Here is a 24,627-nt window from a genome sequence, read left to right on the forward strand (position 1 = left end):
GCTCTCTGTGTGCTCATGTATAAGGTAAGCTCTTATCCAAGGTTTAAGTGATCGTTCAGGCTTTAAGGAGTCCGCACCCCCCAACTGATCAACACTTCTTTAGAAGGGGCTACAGTGTATCAAAAATGTTTAAAGGGTTGTTATACTTTAATACAATCAGTCAACATGAAAATAAAATTAAATTATCTTTATTGCATGTTGAGACTTTCTGGCACACACGGACATATTGGGGCAGCTCTTCCGGTCACCCATATTATAGCGAATCTGTGTCCTTTTTTTTTTTTTTTTGTCTTACAATTTTTTTTTTAAAGTTTGCACATTACAGTGACAGGTTCCCTCTATTAGGCGAAACAAAACAAAAAAATATTAATGTGCCTCTGGGATAGCATCAGTTACGATAGAAAATATCCTTTTGGACTGCAGCTGGAGCTTGATTTTATTGCAATTTTTTGGACATATGTTCACATTCTGCAGTTGTTTCCTTATAATTTTTTAGACAAAAATTAGATTAACATCCAGTAATGTAGTATAATATTTAATTCAAAGTCTACATGTTTTGTCTTCAATTTGGCGATAGAATAAGCACATCGGAAAGCAACACCGAATTTGTTGCCACTTGATGTTTTGGCTTTGAAAACCCCAGTTACTTTGGACTGTAACTTTTGGATTTTTTGGTGCAAATTTTGCAACACCTGTGAATGTCTTGGGCTCATTCGGACGTCTTTTTCATGGATAGACCGTCTAGCCCTTATTGACTACATGGCTGTTCACATTGAGTTGCCGCACCAAAACAGAGAGACCTGTCCGATTTTTTTGATCCGAGTCATAAATCAAACTCGTCAATGCAAGTCTACGGGTCTATGAAAAAATCTGATTCGCTAGAAAAAAAAACAGCGCATGACTAACTGTAAATTAATTATGCTGTTAATATAATATAATGTTAATAATTCTATTCTGATCTCTTTTGCTTAAAAATAAATACAAAAAAACTTCTATAATTTTAGTAAATTTGTATGTGAGCGGAGTATTACCGGAGAGCGCTCCTGTTTTCTGACAGCAGACTATCAGCAGGTTGCTCTATCGGTTCATTTTGTGATTTACATGAGAATTGTAAATAAACTATTTTGCCAGGTTGGTGGTTACAACCTTCGGAGAACTCATTAGCGTGCGTGTCATTTCAGTGAATTATTGCCTTCCTGCTATGCTTCTTGTTGTCTTCCCACAAGCGATGAAAACATAAATCACGCAGCGGTGAAGAATCTGACAGGTAGCGTCTGTGCGGCAGTGACTCCCTTCTACCAAACGGGGGCGTTCTTTGCCTTTACAAGAGGAACTTTTTTTTTTTTCTTCCTGTATGCTAATGGTGTTTGTCCTCATTTGATTTTTCACCTGAGTGGTTATGTGTGTTTATATAAATGTCTTTCTGTAATGATATGGAAAAACGGTAACACTTTACTTTATTTCTATTCTGTGTCCACATTTATACAAATGATGACGCCACTACGGAGATGGATTAGTTGTACCCAAGCTGTGGCCAAAAGTTATTAACCCATTGAGGATGCAGACATTTTTTTTTCGTACATTTTTTCCTCCTTCCACGAGCCATATTTTTTTTTCCCATCGAAATAACCAAACAAGGGCTTGTTTGTTGTGAGGTCACATGGCGTTTTTAATAACACCGTTCCCTTTACCATATATTGTGCTGAAAAACAAGAAATAAATTCTGTGTGTGGTGGAATTGGAGTAATAAAAGCAGCAATTTCCCATATCGTGTTTTGGGTTTTGTTTTTATGATATCTAAGGGGTAAGGTTTCTCCTTGTGGAGAGTGACATGCCAGCTCTGGCTTGTCAAGGTAATGAGGCTTAATTCGCCGTGCAATGCTCCTCTGGGAAAATAATATGCAAATTGCCTCTTCAGAGAAAAAGAGGACTTGAACTCTATAGCGCCACCTGTAGGTAGCAGCGATCCTACAAGTCACAATCAACCCTTTGACGAGTCTTCTAATATGACTTAGGATAAAAGCCAAATTCTGATTTGGCTTTTATCCTAAGTCATATTGCAAGACTTGTTAAAGGGTTGATTGTGACTTGCAGGATCGCTACTACCAATAGGTGGCGCTATAGAGTTTGTCCTCTTTTTCTCTGAAGAGGCAATTTGCACGTTTTTATGATATTCAGTTTGTGCTAAAAATGACATATTAACCTTGTTCTGTGGGTCAGTATTTTGTGTTGATGCCAAATTTAGATAGTTCTTTTATATTTTTACTGCCTAAGGGCAAATTCAGATATCCATGACACATGAGGAAACAGAGTTCAGTTACCCAACCACCAAGTATAGCACAGAATCCCCAACAAGCCTATTCTGATTAAGACCAAGAGCCTGAAACGCGTCACCGTAATGTTTTATTGCTCTGCAATGATGATGATTTAGTGGAATTCTAATAAAGCATCGACTGTATTTTATCGGAACTCCCAGCTTCTTTCATCAGACGAATTAATCCATGAAACACGACTGACCGCCGGTCTCCCGACCTGAACTTGACCACAATCAATCCATAGTTCATACACAGACCATGTTTTCCAGACTTAAAATTCGTCCAGAAACAGAAAGCTATACCTTTTTATTTTTGGTCATTCGAGGTATTGTTTTTTTGAGACACCAGCTGTAGTCTGTATTGGCACCATTTTGGGATACTTTTTGTATCTCCTTTTTTTATGTGAAGTGACCCAAAAATATTGTCTCTGCACTTTTGCATTTTTTTTTTACTTAGTTTGTGTGTGTGTGTGTATGTGTGTATGTATATATATATATATATATATATATATATATATATATATATATGCTCTAGTATATATTATTATTATAGCACCATTTATTCCACCATTTTATATATACACCATACATGAGTATTTGTGTATATAGACTTCCTTGAACAAAGTTCTTCCTATCCAGAAAAAGACATTTACCTCATTATATTTATCCGTTTGTCAAACAATTCACTTGATGAATAGAAAATATAATCCTGTATTGGAAAGCAGGCAGTAGAAAAACATATAGTGTGTGTAAATTACATATTTTAAAATTATTAGTAATTATTTTTTTTTTTTACGTTTTTTAATTAATTCCCCTCAGGGACTTGAACTTGTGATCCCTTAAGCAATGCTGTAATATTGCAGTGTACTGTAAAATTAACAGTTTTCTTCAAAAACATGGCAGGCACAGGGGTTTTACTAGGCCCCAAACTGCCAGGACACTGTCGGCACCCTGCATATGCACCTTGGGCAGTCGATGGGTGACTGAAGCAACATATTCACTACCTAATATCGTGCGCCAGCATGTGCAATGTTTGGGACTCCCGCGCTATACATCTTGTGCCATCTACTTGCCGTATATGTACGGCGCATGTCGCCAAGGAGTTAAACTGTTTTTCTGAAAGTACATTATTAGAACAGGCTCTAAAATGGTGTTGAATTCTTGTTGTCGGAAACAATTTGTATAAAAAGGCAGGATAAAGGTGCGTACAGGCTCGTAGGTAGAATTTTGACTATTTTCTTGTCTGCTGTTTTTACTGCCTACTTTCCCATACAGGATTACCTTCTCCATTCATCATGTGAATTGTTTGACAAATGGATAAATGTAATGAGGTAAATGTCTTTTTCTGGATAGTAAAGACTTTGTTTAAAGAAGAACATTGGTCAATGATTTAGAAGAATTGGTCTGTGCAGATGGACTATTTATCTGACTAAATTTGATTTTTTTTTTTTATTTGTTTTTATTACCCTTAAGGACAATTCTTAGAAAATAAGATCAGTAAATCTGTGTGCGTGAGAACGGTTAGCAGTGAGAGCTGTCAATCTCTTTAAATATTGTTGAAGGCCGCCATCTTGATGCTTCTGTGCAGATCAGCCACAGAATGAGCTTAATAGAAGACCAGGATTTACACTATATAGTTCAGAGAACAAGGCCACGTGCACACATTGAGTGTTTGGTCAGTTTTTTACCTCAGTATTTGTAAGCCAAAACCAGGAGTGGGTGAAAAATACAGAAGTGGTGACGCGTTTCTATTATACTTTTCCTCTGGTTGTTCCACTCCTGGTTTTATCTTACAAATTCTGAGGTAAAATACTGACCAAATACTGAACGTGTGAGCGTGGCCTAAGTCGCAACTTCAAGTCCCCTAGTAAAGTATAAATAATAAAAAAAAAAATATAAAGATTTGAATCACCCCACTTTTCCCGCATTAAAAGTAAAGATATGAGCAAAATTAAAATGTTTATCGCAGTGTTTGTAAAAGTCTGGTTTTATCAAAGTATAGAATTACAGCACTTACTGTACAAGTTAGAGAAAAAAATATCAAACCAGGTTTTTTTTTTTTTTCAGGCCTCCCTAAAAATTACATTAAAAATCCATCAAAACGTCATTCGTTCCAGTATCGGTAAAACCTTCAGTTTGCCATAAAAAAAAATATTAAACAAAATCCTCAAACGGCGTCATTGACTGAAAACGAAAAATGTTTTTAATGTTAAAAATTATTTCAATATTGAAATGCCCCCCCACCCCAAAACGTCTTATGACTATATTGGGGGGCACAATATGTGAAATACTGTAGACAGAAAAGAAATAAATAAAAATAAGTAACAAAAGACAATAGAAATCACTGTTATTACTCGCCCAAGCCTCCTTAAAAAAAATATGTATGCAATATATAAAATAATTATGAAAGACACAAAAAAAATTTCTGTGTATTTTATTGGTTCTTTGTAGTCATAAATAATGTGATAAGCAGAAACGTATTTCCTTTATTTTCCCACCAATATCGGCTAAAAATAAAAGCGAGCAGGAGAGCGACTTGAAAATGAAGTTGTATGTGTCACGAAAGAAAGATGCAAAAACTATTTGAGTATCTGATAAAAAATTGACAGCTCTTTAAACCTCATGTGTGGAAAAAAAATGCCTGGTTAGGAATCTGGGTAGATGGAGGATCTTTAACTGGGTAAGTAAAGAAATGTATCCTAGCTTGGTGTCTCCATAATTACACTGACTGGAAAAATCATGTCTCCAGGTCTTTTTTTTTTTTTTTTTTTTTTTATAGTATAATGAAATCAAAACCCTCCCAAAAAATGATGGAAATCATTTTGTTTTCACCATTTCATTCCAGTTGGTATTTTTTCCCAGTTTTCAGTACATTTAATGGTAAAACGGATGGTGTCATGCAAAACTGAAACTCCTAAAAAAAAAAAAAAAACCCTGAAGACTTGATACAGCTCTTTCAATGAAAATTTTTAAAACGTAAGGGTCTTGGAAGAAAGAGAGAAATAAGTGAAAGAGCAAAAACGAAAAATTGCCCAGGAACAAAAAGGATTAAACGTAGTGAAGAGCTCTTCTGTGCAAGAAAAACGATTTTCGTGAGCTCTTAGTGTTAGAAAACCTTGTTTAGCTTCTCTTTTAATGGTCCCGAGTGTTATGTAAGTTTTGTTGGAGTTTGCCTAACATTTTGTCATGTTTTTATTATTTATGACCTGAAAAGATAAAGCGGAAAAAAAAACTTTTTTTTTTTTTTTTTGTTGATCATCTACGGTAATTAAGACTGATCAGTTGATATTCTGGTAGGAGTACTGGTAAGGCACTGCTTTTTTTTTTTTTTTTAAGGCTCCTTAACCATTTTAGTTCGAGTCTCAAATTAGCCTTACTGTTAATGTTTTAGAAGTCCATTTTGATACAGGAAAAAATATATTTCTTTATACTGTCTTAGCCAATAGGTAGAAGAATATTTAGATTTGAGAGTCCTCATTTGTTGATACCATTTAATGGCTAACTGAAAAGATGGTAACAAATTGCAAGCTTTCGAGACTTCTCAGGTTTCTTCATCAGGCATAGAATAACCCAAAACCTGAAGAGTCACATATTTATACACCAGAGGACACAGGAATAATGCATTACTTGCACTTTGTTACCATGTTTTCAGTTGGCCATTAAAAGGTATCAACCACAAATTATACTATTTTAGAAGTCCATTGGCATAAAAATTACTGCCACCTGTCACCATCCTTAACTTGTCTTATTGCCAACCAAGCCGCTGCTCTGATACTGATGCTATGCCTCATGCGTGTAGTGCACAGACATAGGGCACGCTGCAATAAGAGTTCTTTTAAATATGATACAAATTTTTATTTTTGCTTTTTAATCTTTGAAGTATACAGTAGAACCAATATAATTATGTGTGTGTTATTCAGGATTCATGTGATATGGAACATTTTCAAATTACCCAAATTTACAAAAACCGGTTGCTTGTTTAAAAAAGAAAAAAAGAAACCTTACACCCCTCATCATCTGCCCTGACAATCACTGATTTTTTTGGCCGCTGATAGTTGGCGGTATGTGCCATACTTCTGACCTCATGGCTCCTATGGCTGATAAGTGGGTACCCCTTTGTCGCATGCATGACATTTTATAGAATGCTTTCTAGGAACTGAATGATATCTGCGGAATCCGGACCGTGTTGATTCTTCTCATTAACCTCATCATGTCTTTTTTCATATTTTGTGTTGAAAGTATTTTAAACAAGTTATAAGTATTTTAAATTTTGAGATACATGTTTGATTAATTTATTTTTTTTCTTCATGGATCCAAATTATTTGCAAACATGGTTTCAATCAATTTAACAAAATGAATAAAATTCTTCAAGTAAGTAAAATATGCCATAGAGGCATGTAGTAATTTGTTGGTGGAACGACGACCGATCGATAGAACTAAGGGGCTTCCATCAGCCCCTTCTTTTTTTTTTTTTTTTTTTTTTTTTTTTAGAGAATTTAGAGGCCTGGGAGTCCTCACCTAACTGTATATTTTGGCCAAATGATTCAAGCTCACAAGAGACTTTAAGGATTCTTGATGCTGGATGCGAACTGGTGTTTGGAGTCAGTCAGTAGAAGTGTACGGACTCCAGCTTTAAAGAAATTATATATATAATCTGTTATTAATATTGTATAATTGATGCCGTAGCAGTGCAACTGCTTTTAACAACAAGCAACTTTGCAATTTACCTCTACTTAAAAATCCTCTCTGATCTCAGCAATGGATGGATGTTCACCATTGACAGCTCGTTGCCGGCCACTTCTGCGCCCCTCTGATGCTGCAGAGGCAAACCTGCTGGATGGGAGAACGCACAGTTTAGGCTCGGAGGACTAAGGGAGGGAGTTCACTATTGGGCAGTCATCTAAGCCTGAAAAAGCTTTATGTCACCTTCTTACTACAGTAAATGTGTTATTACTACTTATTTATTATGGAGTCAGTCGGAATCAGAACTTTGGCTACCATCTCTCCAGCCCTGATAATGTTTTACTGGTGAAGCCAAGGTTCATAATTAGTGGGACAAAAAAGTATTGGAACTGATGCCAAAATGATCTATATGAAACATATGGAAACAAATAGCCTTTATTGCGAAACTGATTCCTAATCTTTTTTCCACGATAAAGTCCAAAATTAAACATGTCCTTAGTTTTTTTTTTTTGTTTTTTTTTTCCTTTTTGTTCAAATTTTTTTTTTTTATTTAATTTAAACATTGAAGAAAAACTAGAGTAATCAACCCCACAAGCCCATCCCTAAACCTACCCCTCTTCAGTTGTCGATACATATCCAGTTTCACTCCATCTGAAATAAATCTCTTGTAATCAAGAATATTACTATTTACATAAGGACATGAGCGATTGCCAAAGAATCCAGCCATTTCCACAGCACTTTATTTGCTCATGTATCTCTATTCTTATAAAAAAAAAAAAAAAAAAAAAAAAAAAAAAGGAAAGAAAAAAAGGGGATGGAAGAATTGTGGGGGTGGGAATAGGAAGGCGGGAGAGGATCTTTAACAGCGCAATATACGATCCCCAATTAGATGAAGAGGGGCAAGTCCCAATTCTTCAAGCCACGGGGTCCACAGAGCTTCATATTTTATAATTGTAAATTTTCTTTTAGTAGGTTGAAGTTTTTGTATCCGATGCTGTACAATAAGCTTCTGAGCCGTATATAGCAAGCTGGCTACTGCTATCTTATGTGGTTTGGATGCATGAAGGTCCCGACCATGACCCAACACTCACAACAGGGGAAAGATCCACATGCAAGTCGTAAACCCTATGTTAGGCGTCGGGTTCCTGTTGCTGCACAGCAGGAATCCCAAGCCTTGCATTCGGCAGTCTCCCATTCCTCTCCGGCCTCAGAGGAGGCTTCTCAGCAGATTCGTCGGTCCCGGCGCTCTGCCCAGACCAGCTCTGTGGGTTTGGTTGCTGCTGCCACCTCTGGTCCAGCTATAGCAACACATGCTGGTCAGCAGCAAGCTACTCCAGGGACTATGTCCTCCTTTTGGTCCATTGAGCATGCCCGTGGGACGATCTCTCTTTGGAGATCGGAGGTCACATGCTCAGGTCCTTCTCCAGCTCAGATTGGACCATCAGGAAGGTCCCGGAAGGAGGCTGCTAAAAAAGGTTTGCATGGCCGCTCGGCCATGCGCTAGTATAGACTGCATTACCAGACTATGAGGAGTGAGTGTTTTATGCATGTATGAATGTAATGTCTCTGGTGAATGACTCATTAAGAAACCCCTACCCTTGGTACGCATGTGTTGTGCAGCCTAACCTGTTAAGCGCCCAGGCTTAGGTGTAGGTAGAGGCAGAGTCTGAGACTGGCATCAGTGTCCACCGGTGGCTCTGCACGCAACGGTGCGCATGCTCGACACTCCACCATAGTCAGCGTCTATAGTGGCGTCCGCAGGTACGACGCCGCTCGCTCAGAAGGTCAGAGGGACTCTGACCCCGTGTCCTTGGGGCAGAGTTCTGTGACCGCATTCTGTGCACTCCGTTACCGAGCTCTGTGAGCTAAACAGGCTCTGTCATTCATGTTCTGCGGTAGTGCGGCTCTGTGAGGTAGCAGAGTTCGCCCTGTTCACACTGGGTGACGTTAACCCACGTGTGATCTTTTGTATACCGCTTTATACTTCCGCCATTACTAAGCAGCAGTTTACCACCCCTGCACGGTGGACCCCGTGCTGTGAACGCACCTTACTATTATTTTATTATTTGGTGCGTTACGCCAGCCCTAACATGCTATTTCTCAATGTGACAACCCCACTACAGAAGCACAATAAGGTGACGTTCACGCATTCAGTATTTGGTCAGTATTTTACATCAGTATTTGTAAGCCAAAATCAGGAGGAAAAGTATAATAGAAACTGATAACCACTTCTGTATTTTTCACCCACTCCTGGTTTTAGTTTACAAATTCTGATGTAAAATACTGATCAAATACTCAGTGTGTGAAAATGACCTAAGGGAAAGCTGTAGTAACCTTTCAAGTGTATTCCGACAGTGTTCTTCTTCAATAGGGCCCAAATCCCTTTCCCATTTCTGTTTTTCTTTCCTTTTTATAAAACAAGGTAAACTTTATAGAAAGAAACTGTCTTGCATGTAATTTCGTGCGTAATTATTTTTCGCTCACATGGTAAAAAACCTCCATATTCACATAAGAGCACCAAAGGGTTAAAATGCACAGCGAAAAGACTGTCAATGAGCCTACGTTTGTAAACCTACAGACGCCATTTGTGAAATGTCATATCCACTTGTGTTGTCATCAAAGAGACAGCAAAATGTTGAAGTTGCTCTTTTATTTTTTTGACTGTCATATTTTCCATTGTAACTGAAAAGATAATTTTACATGACTTCACTCTAGGAAGGGTGTGTTTCACTTACAGAGATGTATATAGTGCCTGAAGTGTTGAAATCACAATCAAACTGTTTTGCTCGGCACCATTTGTGTCCAGACAGAAGTCTAGCGCCGCCGCTCCATGCTAGATTCATAGGAAGGGGCACGCCACAGGCTACGGCTCAATATAGACTGCTCACTATGTCTGCGAGCTGTCAGCTATTACTGACATCAAAGGATTACAAGTGGGGTGGAGAACATACAGTATTTTTTATTTTAAGACAAGGCGCATGTTCTCCACTGCCGGGTCATAAATATTGTCATATTAAAATCCCATTTTTCACTCTTTATGTACATTTATAGTGCTTTTGTCATCGGCACGAAGTGGTATTTTTTTTACTGTAGTTGTTTATTTCTTTGTGATATATTTATAGCCGTATTTAGATGGCAGCGCTGTCAAATATGCGGGACGTTCACACCTCCAGTCATTTCTAAACTACATTGTCCTACCTGTCAATATAGACAAGATTCTTCTGTGAAGACATATTTTACATCTCAAAATACTTCTGTGACACACAGGTTAATTCCAAAATTCTACTTTTTCCTATTTCAGTTGTTTTACAACATACACGGTGGAAAAAAAGAGACCTAGGAAAAAGTAGAAAAACAAAAAGGTTTCAAGGGAACCTGTCACCTGGTTTTCCCATATATAGTACGATCAGCACCAGTAAGCCCTTCTAGAATGCTGTATATATGTCTTCAATCCCCTATGCAAGACACAAAAAGTGCTTTTATTATACCCACAGATGGAAATCTCTTGATCTGGGACCTCCTCTCACTCTATGATCACTGTACTCCTTCCCTGCTTCATGTGGATGTGGTGTCCTACATCATCCGCACAGTGTCCTCCATTGTGATTCTGCGCAGGCGTACTTCTCTCTGCCCTGCTGAAGGCAGATCAAACCACTGCGCCGTCTTTACTTCCAGGTCATCGGCACTTTTTGGCTTTTCCCAGCACATGTACATTACAGTACTTTGTTCTGCTTTCGGCAGGGCAGAGAGAAGTGTGCCATTTCAGGAGGGCCATGGGAGACACTGTGTGGATGACGTAGGACACGTCATCCACATGAAGCAGAGAAAGAAGATGTCGAACGTAAGAAGAAAGGAGGCGCCGGATCAAGACCAGAGATGCCCATAGAACCGGACCGCGCCATCTGCGAGTATAATAAAAGGTCTTTTTTGTCCTTTGCGTAAGGGATTGGGGACATACAGTACATATAACTTACTAGTATGCTATAAAAGAAGGCTTACGGATGCTGGCCATCTCTTCAATCTATTACTAACTTCTGATAACCTTCCCTCTGTTTTCAAACATGCCACAATCACACCTAATCTCAAAAAGCCATCTCTTGACCCAAGCGCCATGTCCAGCTATCGCCCCATATCTTTGCTCCCATTTGCTTCCAAACTCCTTGAGCAGCACGTCCATGCTGAACTTTCCTCTCACTTTGCATCTAACTCGCTCTTCGACAACCTGCAATCTGGCTTCCGTCCCCACCATTTCACTGAGACTGCCCTGACCAATCTTACAAATGACTTGCTTACAGCCAAAGCTAACAGACAATTCTGTGTACTCCTCCTTCTAGACATGTCCTCTGCCTACGACACAGTTGACCACTGCCTCATACTACACATCCTCTCTTACTTTGGTGTCAAAGACCTTGCCCTGTCCTGGATCTCCTCATACCTTACCAACCGCACATTTAGCATTTCCTACTCCCATACCGCCTCTTCATCTCGCCCCCTCTCTGTTGATGTCCCTCAAGGCTCTGTCCTACGACCTCTTCTCTTCTCAATCTATACCCTTGGCCGTCCTTTCCTCAACCCTCACTCTACCAAAAAGCTTGTGCATGCCCTAATCATCTCCCGCATTGACTACTGCAACACCCTCCTCTGTGGACTACCTCCTAACACTCTCGCACCCCTCCAGTCCGTCCTTAACTCTGCTGCCTGACTAATTAATCTCTTTCCTCGCTACAATCCTGCTTTCCCCTCTTTGCAAGTCCCTTCACTGGCTCCCAATTTCCCAGCGTATCCAGTTTAAACTACTAACACTGACCTACAAAGCCATCCATAACCTTTCTCCTCTGTATATTTCCAAACTAATCTCGCAGTATCTTCCCTCACATAATCTCCAGTCCTCCCAAGACGTCCTTATTCGCTCCTCACCCAATCGCCTCCAAGACTTCTCCCGAATATCCCCCATCTGGAGTTCTGTGCCGCAACACGTATGGTTATCCACCACATTTGGATCCTTCAACAGAACCTGAAAATCCATCTCTTCAATATAACTTACAACCTGTTATGACCATGTGGCCACCTCAACACCATCGGAGCTACTGCAACCCCCGACCTACTGTCTCCTTCCCCATAATCCTGTAGAATGTAAGCCTGCAAGGGCAGGGTCCTCTTCCCTCTGTATCAGTCTGTCATTGTTAGTTTTGTTTACTGTAAGTGACATTTGTATTTTGATGTAACCCCGTCTAATGTACAGCACCATGGAATTAATGGTGTTATATAAATAATAATAAAAACCTGGTGATAGGTTCCCTTTAAAAGTCTAAAGATGCTCTTAATGCATGCGCAATTTACTTGGCATTATGATTTATTATTAGTTATGAGTTTGTATTACTTTTGAACTTGAGACACTATATCATGGAGGAGAAGCAATGCTGGGTTTAAAGGACATCTGTCATGTTATTTTTAGCAGCAAAAGTGCAATCACGAACACGTTTTTTCAAGCAAAACGGCGCTGTAATCATGTCCAAAATTATCTTTATGTAGTTATATAGAACCTGCTCATTCAGTCATTTTCTTTCAGACACGGGCTCGTGATATTGTCGACGTCCATGCACTATGATGTTCCGGGTTGCGCCAACTTCACGGGAATCCGCTCTAAAATCCCGCGCTTGCGCAGTATCAAGCAGATCACCGCGTGTGTGCACATGCGATTGAGAAAAATGTGTTAGTGATGCCCATTGCATCACAATCAATTCACTGGGGACAGTTTAGTTGCTAAAAAGGACATGTTAGGTTCCCTTTAAGTGAAGGACTTCGAGTCCACAGGAGGAAAACCAAATCATCATAGTTATTAATGTTGTCCCCAAGGCAACCCGTTGTCCACTGTCCTCTGGATTACATTTCTTGGCTGCAAATTTGTAAATATACAAAATGGTCGCAATAGAGGGAGATTCACAAAATCTTCTCTAAAGTGTTTTTCCCATCTTCATTGAAGGGTATAATTGAATAGTGCTTGTAAAAACGAGCAACTTTCCGATTTACTGTTTAGCAATTTTCCCCCACCCTTGCTGATAATTACATTTACAATCCTCAACATTGAAATTGCAACACCTAGAAGGAGAAGGATAATATACAAATGATGAAAAACCTTTACAATTGCCCATCAATGACATCCCCGATGTACTCAATCGGAGACCAGTGCGGAGATGCTGCCTGCAGGCCATGGAAGGATGTTTAGGCCACACAGGCAGCTCATAAGAGCACAAGCAACAATGCGACCTGACTTTTTGTTGTTCACTCCCAATCCCAGCCAGCTTCAGATCCATTACACTCTTCTGATTTTGTAAAGGTTGCTCCATCTAGCGGCTTCAGAACGCACACAATTCATCCCATTGGTGCAACAATACAGCTCGATTGAACTGATTAATCAAGCAGGAGAGGACTGCACCCCAGCATTCTGAAGTCATGAAGCAAATGAGTGGTGCACTCTTTAGTCATATCGTGGGAGAAACCCTTTCACCCACTATGTTTAAAGAAAAAAAAGCACAGAATTTTAAGTGGCTTTTTTTGTGGTAGGGAAATATTTAAGAGGATATATCTCGTCTCCAAAAAAAGCAAAAGGTGGAATTTATTTTACTTATGTAGCGCCATTAATTCCGCAGCACTTTACAGACATCATCTTTGTTGTCCCCCTTGTGGCTCTCAATCTAAGTCTTTGTCATATGGGAGGAAACCCACGCAAACACGGGGAGAACATGCAAACTCTCTGCAGATGATGTCCTTGGTGGGATTTGAACCCTGGACACCAGCGTTGCAATGCTATAGGATTTGACATCTTTTGCTATTTTGTCAAGTCTATGCTTTTTTGAACACAGTGGGAGAACTGATTCACCTATTTTTCTTATTTATTTGTGAAAGCGAAATGCAAGTATTGGAAATTAATTAACCACAGCATCCTAATATACTGTGAATCTGCAAAATGGGCACAATTTTTCCTCACTTCCTGCCAGGAGCCTTGAAATTACTGAAAGGCTATGGACACTTTTGACGTGGAACATTATTACGATATATATTTTTTTTTACACATGTTAATGCTTAACTTAAGCTAAAAGTGTTCTCCTCGTCTATGATATTGATTATGTATCCTTAGGATAAGACTAGAGCAGCAGTCCCCAACCTTTCTTACTTTGAGAGCCACATTTAACTCTAAGAGATGGTGGTGAGTCACATTCAGTGCCACCGCCCATAGTGACCAGAGCTTCTCCACAGGAAGCACACTGAGACTTCCTGCCTCCCTCCCATATAGGAGGTGTACTTACATCCAGGGGTTCCCACATTTACCCTATTTGGTATTCCTATATCTGGCACGCTCACCGCGCTATTGCATCGAAGCGCCACTCTGACTTACCTTATTAGAATGTCTCTGGCTTACAATATTTATTTCTCCTTTCCATCCCCCTGCCAGTATGTGCACATCTAGATCTGCTCTTCTGTGCAAAGCAATATTCAAAAGTTGCCATGTGGAGACCTTCTCTTCATAACTAGTTGCTGAACCTGGTCCTAATGCCCCAAGCTGGCAGACAGCCACGAGCCCACATTACGGGCCCGCGAGCCACAGCTTGGGGTCCCATGATGTAGCGTATTAGATAAGTGGGAGTCTGATACCCCCTGCTCCTGCAGAAGCGTAATGTAAATGGTGTGTAGAGAAGAACAACAGAGCTGCATCACAGTTTAGTGGCCGCTCCTGGGTACTGCAGAGTAGCTTCTGTTCATTTACGCTTTGTTTTTTTACTTGCATATACAGTATTTATTTTTCTGTTTCTCCGCCATTTTTTTCCCCAAATCACAGCATGCTCTAGATGTGGCTTTTCTCCAATGAACAAACATGTATTACTATGTGTTCTTTTTTGTTTGTTTTTGTTTTGTTTCTTTATCTTACAAATCTTGTGGTTCTGAGAATCCTGGTAGTCACATGATCTATGAATACCATGACTTATAAACTTTAAACCGTTTTCTTAAAGTTCTCATATAACAAATGATCACGAACATCCTTCTAAGGCCCCCTTCACAAGTCCATTTTTTACATCCGTATGTGCGCCACTTCTTAAGGACTGCAAATATACACACATGAAAACCCATTGCATCCAGTGGTGGTGAGCACATGTCAGGTTTTTCACATGGCCCATGTGTCTGTGTTAAAAACCCGCAGCATTATATGGGGCATAATTTTCTATGGAGCATCTTATGGGGTCCATCATGAACTTTATGGAGCATCTTATGGGGCCATTATTAACCTTTGTGCAGCATTTTATGGGGCGTATTTTGTATGGAGCATCTTATGGGGCAATCATGAACTGTATGAAGCATTTATATGGGGCTTCTGATTCAATATGGATATTCAAAAACATTTAACCTACTGATGTCTCAATTAATTTTACTTTTATTGGTATCTGTTTTTATTTTTGAAATCTACCAGTAGCTGCTGCATTTCCCGCCCTAGGCTTATACGCGAATCAATAAGTTTTCCCAGTTATTTTGTGGCAAAATTAGGGGCCTCTGCTTATACTGGAGTACATATGGGTATCTATCTATTCTCTATCTATCTATTATCTATTGATTATTTATGTATTATCTATTTATCTCGTATCTATCATGTTTAATTTCTATGCTGCATTTTATTCCATACGTATCACACTGACCGCACACGGACATATGGATGTCATGTACGTACACACGGATAGCACACGGACATGGATCTTGTCAGTACTGGTTTTTCCAGTACCAAAATCACCAGGATGTATGACTGAATCCTAAAACATATTATAAAAAAAAAATATAAATGCCATAAAAGCAACAAAATAATTAAGGTGGCCAAAATGTTGCCAAAAAGTGTTTGTAAAGGTATCCTAAGGGAGTAAGAGCAGATGTTTTTGGTTTCATGCTAATTTTTTGTTTTTAGTTGGTCTCCGCACCAGAAAGATTAGAAAGTTAAAAGGCATCGATATCGGGATCAGTAGTTTTATTCATCATGTATCCTATGGCAGGTTTATCCGAGACATCTCTTCTCTATATGAGTCAGGGACAACCTGAAGCCAACAAGTGATTTTCTTTGCAACAGCTCCGAAGGGTAAATTTACATTGACATGGTGGCCTTTCAGATAAATGGTCTTCCTGAATATACATGGATATCTTGAGTCCTTCAGAACAGGAAGCGCTCATATGAAGCAGATTTTCATTTTGATAAAGAGGGACCGGAGCAGAGAACCCCTTCAGTGATGTCAATCTATTCTCATAGGACATGTGGATAGGCGTTGTCTTGATCAGACAAGGTGTAGCAATACTCATGATTGCCCACAAAGCTGGAAAAGTCCCATCAGAGATCTTTAAGCTGTAAGGCTAAGTTCACACTGGGCGTTTTTGATGCCTAAAGGTACTGTCACACTTAGCGATGCTCCAGCGATCCTGACAACGATATGGATCGCTGGTGCATCGCTAACAATATGGATCGCTGGTGCATCGCTAAGTGGTCGCTAGTGAGCTGCCACACAGGCAGATCTCACCAGCGACATCGCAGGGGTCGGGGGTTGCTACTTACCTGTCAGACGCGGCGATCCTGACGTCCTCACGTCCGCGTCCACGCGTCGCTCGTCGGCGCCACAGGAAGCCCAGCAGGAAGCTGACGACGAGAAGCGGCTCAGGCCGTTCTCGAGCGATCAGCGATAACCAGCGGGGGGGAGCCGGTCGGAGGTAAGTATCACACATAGCGATATCGTTAACAATATCGCCGCTGCGTCACAAAACCAGTGACATTACAACGATATTGCTAGAGATATCGCTTAGTGTGACGGGGCTTTTATGCTAGTTTTCTGCTGCTTTTTACAGCAAAGCCTATGAGATTTCAGAAATCTCATACACACACATTGTTTTTTTTTTGCCATCAGTATTTTGTGCTTTGCTGCTTTTTTTGTACATAGAGCATGTCACTTCTTTCAGCATTTTTTCAGCCTTTTTTACCCATTGAATTACATGCGTTTTTGCCACGGCTTCTTTCTTGCCAAGCGCTCAGGTTTTTCTACAGACAAAAATGCCGCAAAAACTCCCAGTGTGAACTTGGCCTTAATCTGTTTCAGTGGATTTAGGGAAAATGCTATTCTGTACATATTCTTTAAACTTCATTAAAACATTCACTAATTGTTTTTGTACCCAGCATGAAAGTTCTCATATTATAGGTTTTATTTTAATTTTCCAGAAATGCTAATAATTTTATATCTGCATTTCCCTTGCCAGCACTTTTTCTCCGGTATGCTGACATTTTAGTGTTGACCTTTTTTTTTGTGAGTCTGAAACACTGTTCACATTTAAGTAGACGTAATAGCAAAGTTTTACGAATCGTCCCCAAAGATTAGATAACAGCCTCTCCGCAGGAGTCATGTAAGCAAGAAGTCTTTACACACATAAAATGCTAAGCACCTGTTCTCAAATTGATGTACGCCAAACGACAAAAAGAATAAATCAATGTTATATTACAACATGGTCATCAGTGAATAAACAAAATACAACGAAGTGTTAGCGTAGAAGAAAACCATTGAATGCTCATTTTTTAATCATTTTTCCATGCTTTAAAGGGAATCTGTCAGCAGATTTTTGCTAGGTAATCTAAAACTACCATGATGTAGGGGCTGAGAGCCTAATTCCAGCAATGTGTCATTGTGTGTTGTACTTTCAGTAAAGTCAGTGTTTTATCAGCAGGAAATTATCACTACAGGGCTATATGTCCCTTGCCATCTAGTCCTGCCACTCTGTGTTACCCCACTCCCACCACTTATTATCAGCTGACAAACAACCTTTTGTATTGGACAGGGATCAGCATGTGCGCTCTGCTAGATTTGCAGGAAAAAAAAAACACAATAATTTGTATAAAAATGTATCCCAACATGACACATCGGGATCACGGCCCATACATCAGGATACACTGAGATTACGTAACAAAAACACCTGCTGACGGATTCCCTTTAAATGTCTGGGTTTTGCGCAGTTTTGTACGTGGTAGCAGCTGTTTTCTTACTCCACTTTCCATTTTCCTTTGCTTCCAGCCCTTTATGGCATCTAGGTAATGTTATATTTTTTGCCCTCGATATCCATCCTCTCTTTTTTTTTTTTTTTTTTTTTTTTTTTTAAAGTGGTTTTTCAGGATAATTCCAGGATGACTGCCTTTTCAAAAGGAGAAAACCTTTTTCTCAACAATTTCGTGCTGGTACAACTGGCACTTTACCATTATATGATCATTGATAGGTTCAAATATCACTTTCGATCCAGCGTTTGACTGTTTTCTTCTAGACCAACACTTCCTTATATTTTATATATTTTTTTAATTCTATAAGGATTATGTTGTAATAAAAGTAATGATTTATTCTAACTTTTTTTCATTTGGTGTACATCAATTTGTGGGTAGGTGTTTATTATATTTCACGAGTATCACTTCCTTTACTTTTTTTTTTTTTTTTTGTTGTTAGCGTATAGATGTATATCCATAAAATGCTGTAATTGAACATTTATATTTATAATTGGACATTTAGTATTGAGCAAATATATAATTAGCATCTCCAAAAGGTGTCAATTAATTTTATTATTCAGACTAGATCAAGAGGCCTTTGATTTGGGTATTATAATTCAAAGTTAATAAATTGTAGGTTTATTTTTTTATTTTTTGCCCCAAATTATTTTTGGTGAATTGAGATCACGGCTGCACATTCGTAATAATACTGGGCCTCGGTAATTTAATGCTTGGTTGTTATTCTCTAAAGTGTTGTCCTTTAAGGGCTTGTTCTTAAATTGAGCATTCACATTTTTTTTTCTTTCTTTGTGTGCGCAAAAAAATGCAACATTTACTGTCCCAGCTTAATGAATGTCACCCACATGCTATGTTTTTTTTTTCCCTTCCATTTTTAAAGTAGGAATACTTTTTTTCCAAATTTTCAGCTAGTCAACTTTTTCAGCTTTTTTTTTTTTTACCCATTTAATCAAATGGCTAAAAAACACAGCTAAGGCTACTTTCACAATTGCGTTTCTTGGAGCTGCGCACGGCCGCCGCTAAGCTCCACCCATGGCCGCGCCTCCTCTAGTCAGCTCTGCCTATGGGCGCATGACGCTGCATGCGACCTTCGTACCCTATCTTTAGCATTGGGTACACAGGCCGTGCGCAGGTATGCGTTTGCCGGCCCATGCGTCCTTTTGATGGTGCGCCGAGCACACCAAAGTGCAACACTGTGCGTTTGGCGCAGGTCAGCGCACCGTCAAAAGGACGCATGCGCCGCAAACGCCTACCTGCGCACCCAATGCTAAAGATAGGGTACGAAGGTCGCATGCAGCATCATGCGCCCATAGGCGGAGGAGGCACGGCCGTGGGTGGAGCTTAGCGGTGGCCGTGCGCAGCTCCAAGCATCGCAAATGTGAAAGTAGCCTAACATATATCAATAAAGGATGAAAAACAGACATAGTACAGATTTTTCCTGCCTATATTTTCATGCAAAATAAAAGAAAAATTAGCAAAAACACCTTATGTGAAACTTGTCCACTTTTTTCCAGAAAGAGTCCCTCACGTCTTCTTTGATTGTGACTTGTATCACAGCTGAGCCCTAAGTGAGTAGGACTGAGCTACAGTACCATGCAAAACTGAGCCATGTTTTCTAACCCCGGACAACCTTTTCTACTAAATCTTTTTTTTTTTTTTTTCTTGTATAATGTATTTACATTAACACATCTACGCGTTTATTTATTTTTTTTATCTTTGCAGCCAAGTCCATTACCAAGTCCAACCCTCGGTAGACAACCCAATGCCAGCCAGTCACTGCTCGCATGGTGCAAGGAAGTAACAAAGTCCTATAGAGGAGTAAAAATAACGAACTTCACCACCTCCTGGAGGAATGGTCTGGCGTTTTGTGCAATATTAAACTACTTTAGACCGGACTTGATGTAAGTATGGACGCCGATAAAATCCACCTTGAAAGGAAATGCCAACATATATATATACTATGTTCTCCTAGGGAATGTGGAATGCCGATTTGCAGGGGGTTAATGTCATGTACCTTTTGACTATCAATGTTCCCCATTCATTTTAAGCTGCCATCTCATTTATGATGTTTCTTTGCCTTAATCCTATAGAAACTACTGACCTCAAGATGCTATTAAAAATTTTGTTCGTGTTGAAATGAGATGAGAGAAATAAGCCCGTAGCTCTTTGAACACCGACGACAAGGGATTACCACATGGCAAATTTGGCTGTCAAAGCTTGTCCCCGGCCCTTGCCGCCTATTTTAGACAAAAAAGCTGTAGGCGCTGAAACCAGCCATATTCATATTGTTTATTAATATATTTTTGTCCATTTTAATTTTCCACACTATTAGTTTTGTTGATTGAATTTGCTGAAAAATTACTCCGTGCCATACAATTTTATGCTATGACTTTTTTATTTATTTATTTATTTTTAGATTAAACTTGTTTAAAAAAATATACAGTTTTTTTTTTTTTATATATATATCAAATTTTGTTTGTACCTACTTTGCCATTTTCTCCTTCAGTGACTACAAGTCCCTCAATCCTCAAGATATTAAAGAAAACAACAAAAAGGTAAGAGCTGAAAGATGAAAACTGTGCTCAAATTCGAATGGTTTTATTTCATTTAAAAACACGACTAATTAAAAAAAGGTTTGCAAAAAATTAAATATTGTCGTCACAAAAAAAAAAACAATCAATCCACAACTGTATCCATCATATATCATAAAATATAGTACTACGTGCTTCACTATCTGACAAATATGACAGATCCAGCAACACAGGTTCCAAATGGAGCCTCCGATGCATGTGTGAACGCCAGGGCTGTAGAGTCGGTAAGCCAAACCTGCGACTCCGACTCCTCAATTTCCCTTACAACGACTCCGACTCCCACATATATTGCTTATATTTAAGTGAAAAATTTATTGTAGTACAATGTGAACATCAGACATTTAATCATTTCTATGATCCAATAATCAAGATATTTAGGTAGAACATAATATCTATTTATTGGAATACAACTTTAGAACACAAAAAACTGTAATAAATTGTAAGTATGTAATACACTGTATAATATCGATTACATATATGCAGTACATACCAAAAGTTTGGACACACCTTCTCATTCAAAGAATTTTCTTTATTTTCATGACTATGAAAATTGTAGATTCACTCTGAAGGCATCAAAACTATGAATTAACACATGTGGAATTATATAATTAACAAAAAAGTGTGAAACAACTGAAAATATGTCTTATATTCTAGGTTCTTCAAAGTAGCCACCGTTTGCTTTAATTACTGCTTTCCACACTCTTGGCATTCTCTTGATGAGCTTCAAGAGGTAGTCACCGGAAATGGTCTTCCAACAGTCTTGAAGGCGTTTCCAGAGATTCTTAGCACTTGCTGGCCCTTTTGCCTTCACGCTGCGGTCCAGCTCACCCCAAACCATCTCGATTGGGTTCAGGTCTGGTGACTGTGGAGGCCAGGTCATCTGGCGTAGCATCCCATCACTCTCCTTCTTGGTCAAATAGCACTTACACAGCCTGGAGGTGTGTTTGGGGTCATTGTCCTGTTGAAAAATAAATGATGGTCCAACTAAACACAAACCGGATGGAATAGCATGCCGCTGCAAGATGCTGTGGTAGCCATGCTGGTTCAGTATGCCTTCAATTTTGAATAAATCCCCAACAGTGTCACCAGCAAAGCATCATCACACCTCCTCCTCCATGCTTCATAGTGGGAACCAGGCATGGAGAGTCCATCCGTTCACCTTTTCTGCGTCGCACAAAGACACGGTGGTTGGAACCAAAGATCTCAAATTTGGACTCATCAGACCAAAGCACAGATTTCCACTGGTCTAATGTCCATTCCTTGTGTTCTTTAGCCCAACAAGTCTCTTCTGCTTGTTGCCTGTCCTTAGCACTGGTTTCCTAGCAGCTATTTTACCATGAAGGCCTGCTGCACAAAGTCTCCTCTTAGCAGTTGTTGTAGAGATGTGTCTTCCGCTAGAACTCTGTGTGGCATTGACCTGGTCTCTAATCTGAGCTGCTGTTAACCTGCGATTTCTGAGGCTGGTGACTAGGATGAACTTATCCTCCGCAGCAGAGGTGACTCTTGGTCTTCCTTTCCTGGGGCGGTCCTCATGAGAGCCAGTTTCTTTGTAGCGCTTGGTTTTTGCCACTGCACTTGGGGACACTTTCAAAGTTTTCCCAATTTTTCAGACTGACTGACCTTCATTTCTTAAAGTAATGATGGCCACTCGTTTTTCTTTACTTAGCTGCTTTTTTCTTGCCATAATACAAATTCTAACAGTCTATTCAGTAGGACTATCACCTGTGTATCCACCAGACTTCAGCACAACACAACTGATGGTCCCAACCCCATTTATAAGGCAAAAAATCCCACTTATTAAACCTGACAGGGCACACCTGTGAAGTGAAAACCATTTCCGGTGACTACCTCTTGAAGCTCATCAAGAGAATGCCAAGAGTGTGCAAAGCAGTAATCAAAGCAAAAGGTGGCTACTTTGAAGAACCTAGAATATAAGACATATTTTCAGTTGTTTGACACTTTTTCTTGATGCCTTCAGAGTGAATCTACAATTTTCATAGGCATGAAAATAAAGAAAACTCTTTGAATGAGAAGGTGTGTCCAAACTTTTGTTCTGTACCGTGTGTGTGTGTGTGTGTGTGTGTGTGTGTGTGTATATATATATATATATATATATATATATATCACACACACACACTATGACTTCTCAGCTAAGACAAAGCCTAGATCCTCAGGCTACATTCACACTATGGGCGTAGACAGGATCAAACCTGGGGGGGGGGGGCAGAACCTCATGCTGTTCCGCAGAATTTCATACTGCACACCTCAGCTGCTGCAGAACCTCCTACTGCACACCCCTACACTTGAAAATAAAGCCTGCACCTTAAGAAGATGTGGTGATGAATGCAGTCTATTGATTCCAACTATCAATTGATGTTGATGTGTTCCTGAAGACGAGCATTGCCTGTACTTGGTATCCTTTTGGGCAGCTATGAGGTGGCCCTGACTGGTGCTAAAAAAAAGGAGTGTTAGTCTGTGTGCTATCCGGCTTTCATTCTTTTTGGTACAGATATGATATGGATACAGATATGGATAAATGGATATATAGAGCAGATTTCTAATCTGCTTTTGCTATTGAAAACATTATCTATGAGCTCAAAAGCCTTTCAGGTGATGCGGTTTTTTAAAAAGCTGATCTGCTTTTGCAACTGAAAAACATATCCTCAAAAAACGCAGGAAAAACGCTGAGTGTGAATGTAGCCTTAGATCAGGAATAGAACAGTCATTTATAGGACATTTCATAACTTTCCCAAATTCCTATGAAAAAAATTTCAGCACATTCTGCATTGAACTACTGTACCCAATTTATTATATATTTTAGGAGTCGGAGTCGGTCCATTTTATACCGACTCCGACTCCACCAAAATGAGCACCGACTCCATGACTCCGACTCCACAGCCCTGGTGAACGCAGCCTCAGGGCTCTTTAATACATCAATGATCATTGGTACCATCTTGGATTGCAGTGCACGGACTGGCCGCACATCTCCCAAACTGAGCGTTAGAGCCTCATGTATTTCTATGAGGCTGTCATCCTTGGTTCAGGATATACAGGGTGGGCCGTTTATATGGATACACCTAAATAAAATGGTAATGGTTGGTGATATCAACTTCCTGTTTGTGGCACATTAGTATATGGGAGGGGGGAAACCTTTCAAGATGGGTGGTGACCATGGCGGCCATTTTGAAGTCAGCCATTATGGATCCAACTTTATTTTTTTCAATGGGAAGAGGGTCATGTGACATCAAACTTTTTGAGATTTTCACAAGAAAAACAATGGTGTGCTTGGTTTTAATATAACTTTATTCTTTCATGAGTTATTTACAAGTTTATGACCACTTATAAAATGAGTTCAAAGTGCTGCCCATTGTGTTGGATTGTCAATGCAACCCTCTTCTCCCACTCTTGACACACTGATAGCAACACCACAGAAGAAATGCTAGCACAGGCTTCCAGTATCCATTGTTTCAGATGCTGCACATCACGTATCTTCACAGCATAGACAATTGCCTTCAGATGACCCCAAAGATAAGTCAAAGGGGTCAGATCGGGAGACCTTGGTGGCCATTCAACTGGCCCACGACGACCAATCCACTTTCCAGGAAACTGTTCATGTAGGAATGCTTGGACCTGAGACCCATAATTGATGGTATGGTGTGGTAAATGGGGTGCAAAGATAATGGGGCCATTCTTCATCAATGGAAACCTAAATGCCACTGGATATCTGAAATTGCTATATGATGATGGGTTGCCCTCTTTATGCACTGAAGATGGCACGTTTTTTCAGAGAATATGAATGATAGCACCAAAACTTTTTCTCCACTCATGGTTAGTGTTTATGTGAAGCCATTTATTGTCAGACTACTGTGTTTTCTCTTTTTAAAAAAGGACAGCCCAAAACATCCAAATGACCGTGATCAAAAGTTTACATACCCCATTTCTTAATACCGTGTATTGCCCTCTCTAACATCAATGACAGC

The 24,627-nt window shown here is 39.6% G+C and overlaps 1 protein-coding gene across 6 annotated transcripts in view; it reads left to right on the forward strand.

Annotated features, from left to right (window-relative positions):
* The window catches only part of EHBP1 (EH domain binding protein 1), a 492,549-nt gene that overhangs the window by 236,494 nt on the left and 231,428 nt on the right, over window positions 1-24,627 (forward strand). For all 6 annotated transcript variants that reach the window (XM_073554042.1, XM_073554045.1, XM_073554043.1 and 3 more), the window contains 2 exons: window positions 19,779-19,957; window positions 20,563-20,611. In XM_073554042.1, the coding sequence (XP_073410143.1) occupies window positions 19,779-19,957; window positions 20,563-20,611 (228 nt within the window). The remainder of the gene's footprint in view (window positions 1-19,778; window positions 19,958-20,562; window positions 20,612-24,627) is intronic.

This window comes from Dendrobates tinctorius, unplaced genomic scaffold, assembly GCF_039654945.1.
Source record: "Dendrobates tinctorius isolate UK_male_01 unplaced genomic scaffold, ASM3965494v1 ptg000205l, whole genome shotgun sequence".
Classification (NCBI taxonomy): domain Eukaryota; kingdom Metazoa; phylum Chordata; class Amphibia; order Anura; family Dendrobatidae; genus Dendrobates; species Dendrobates tinctorius.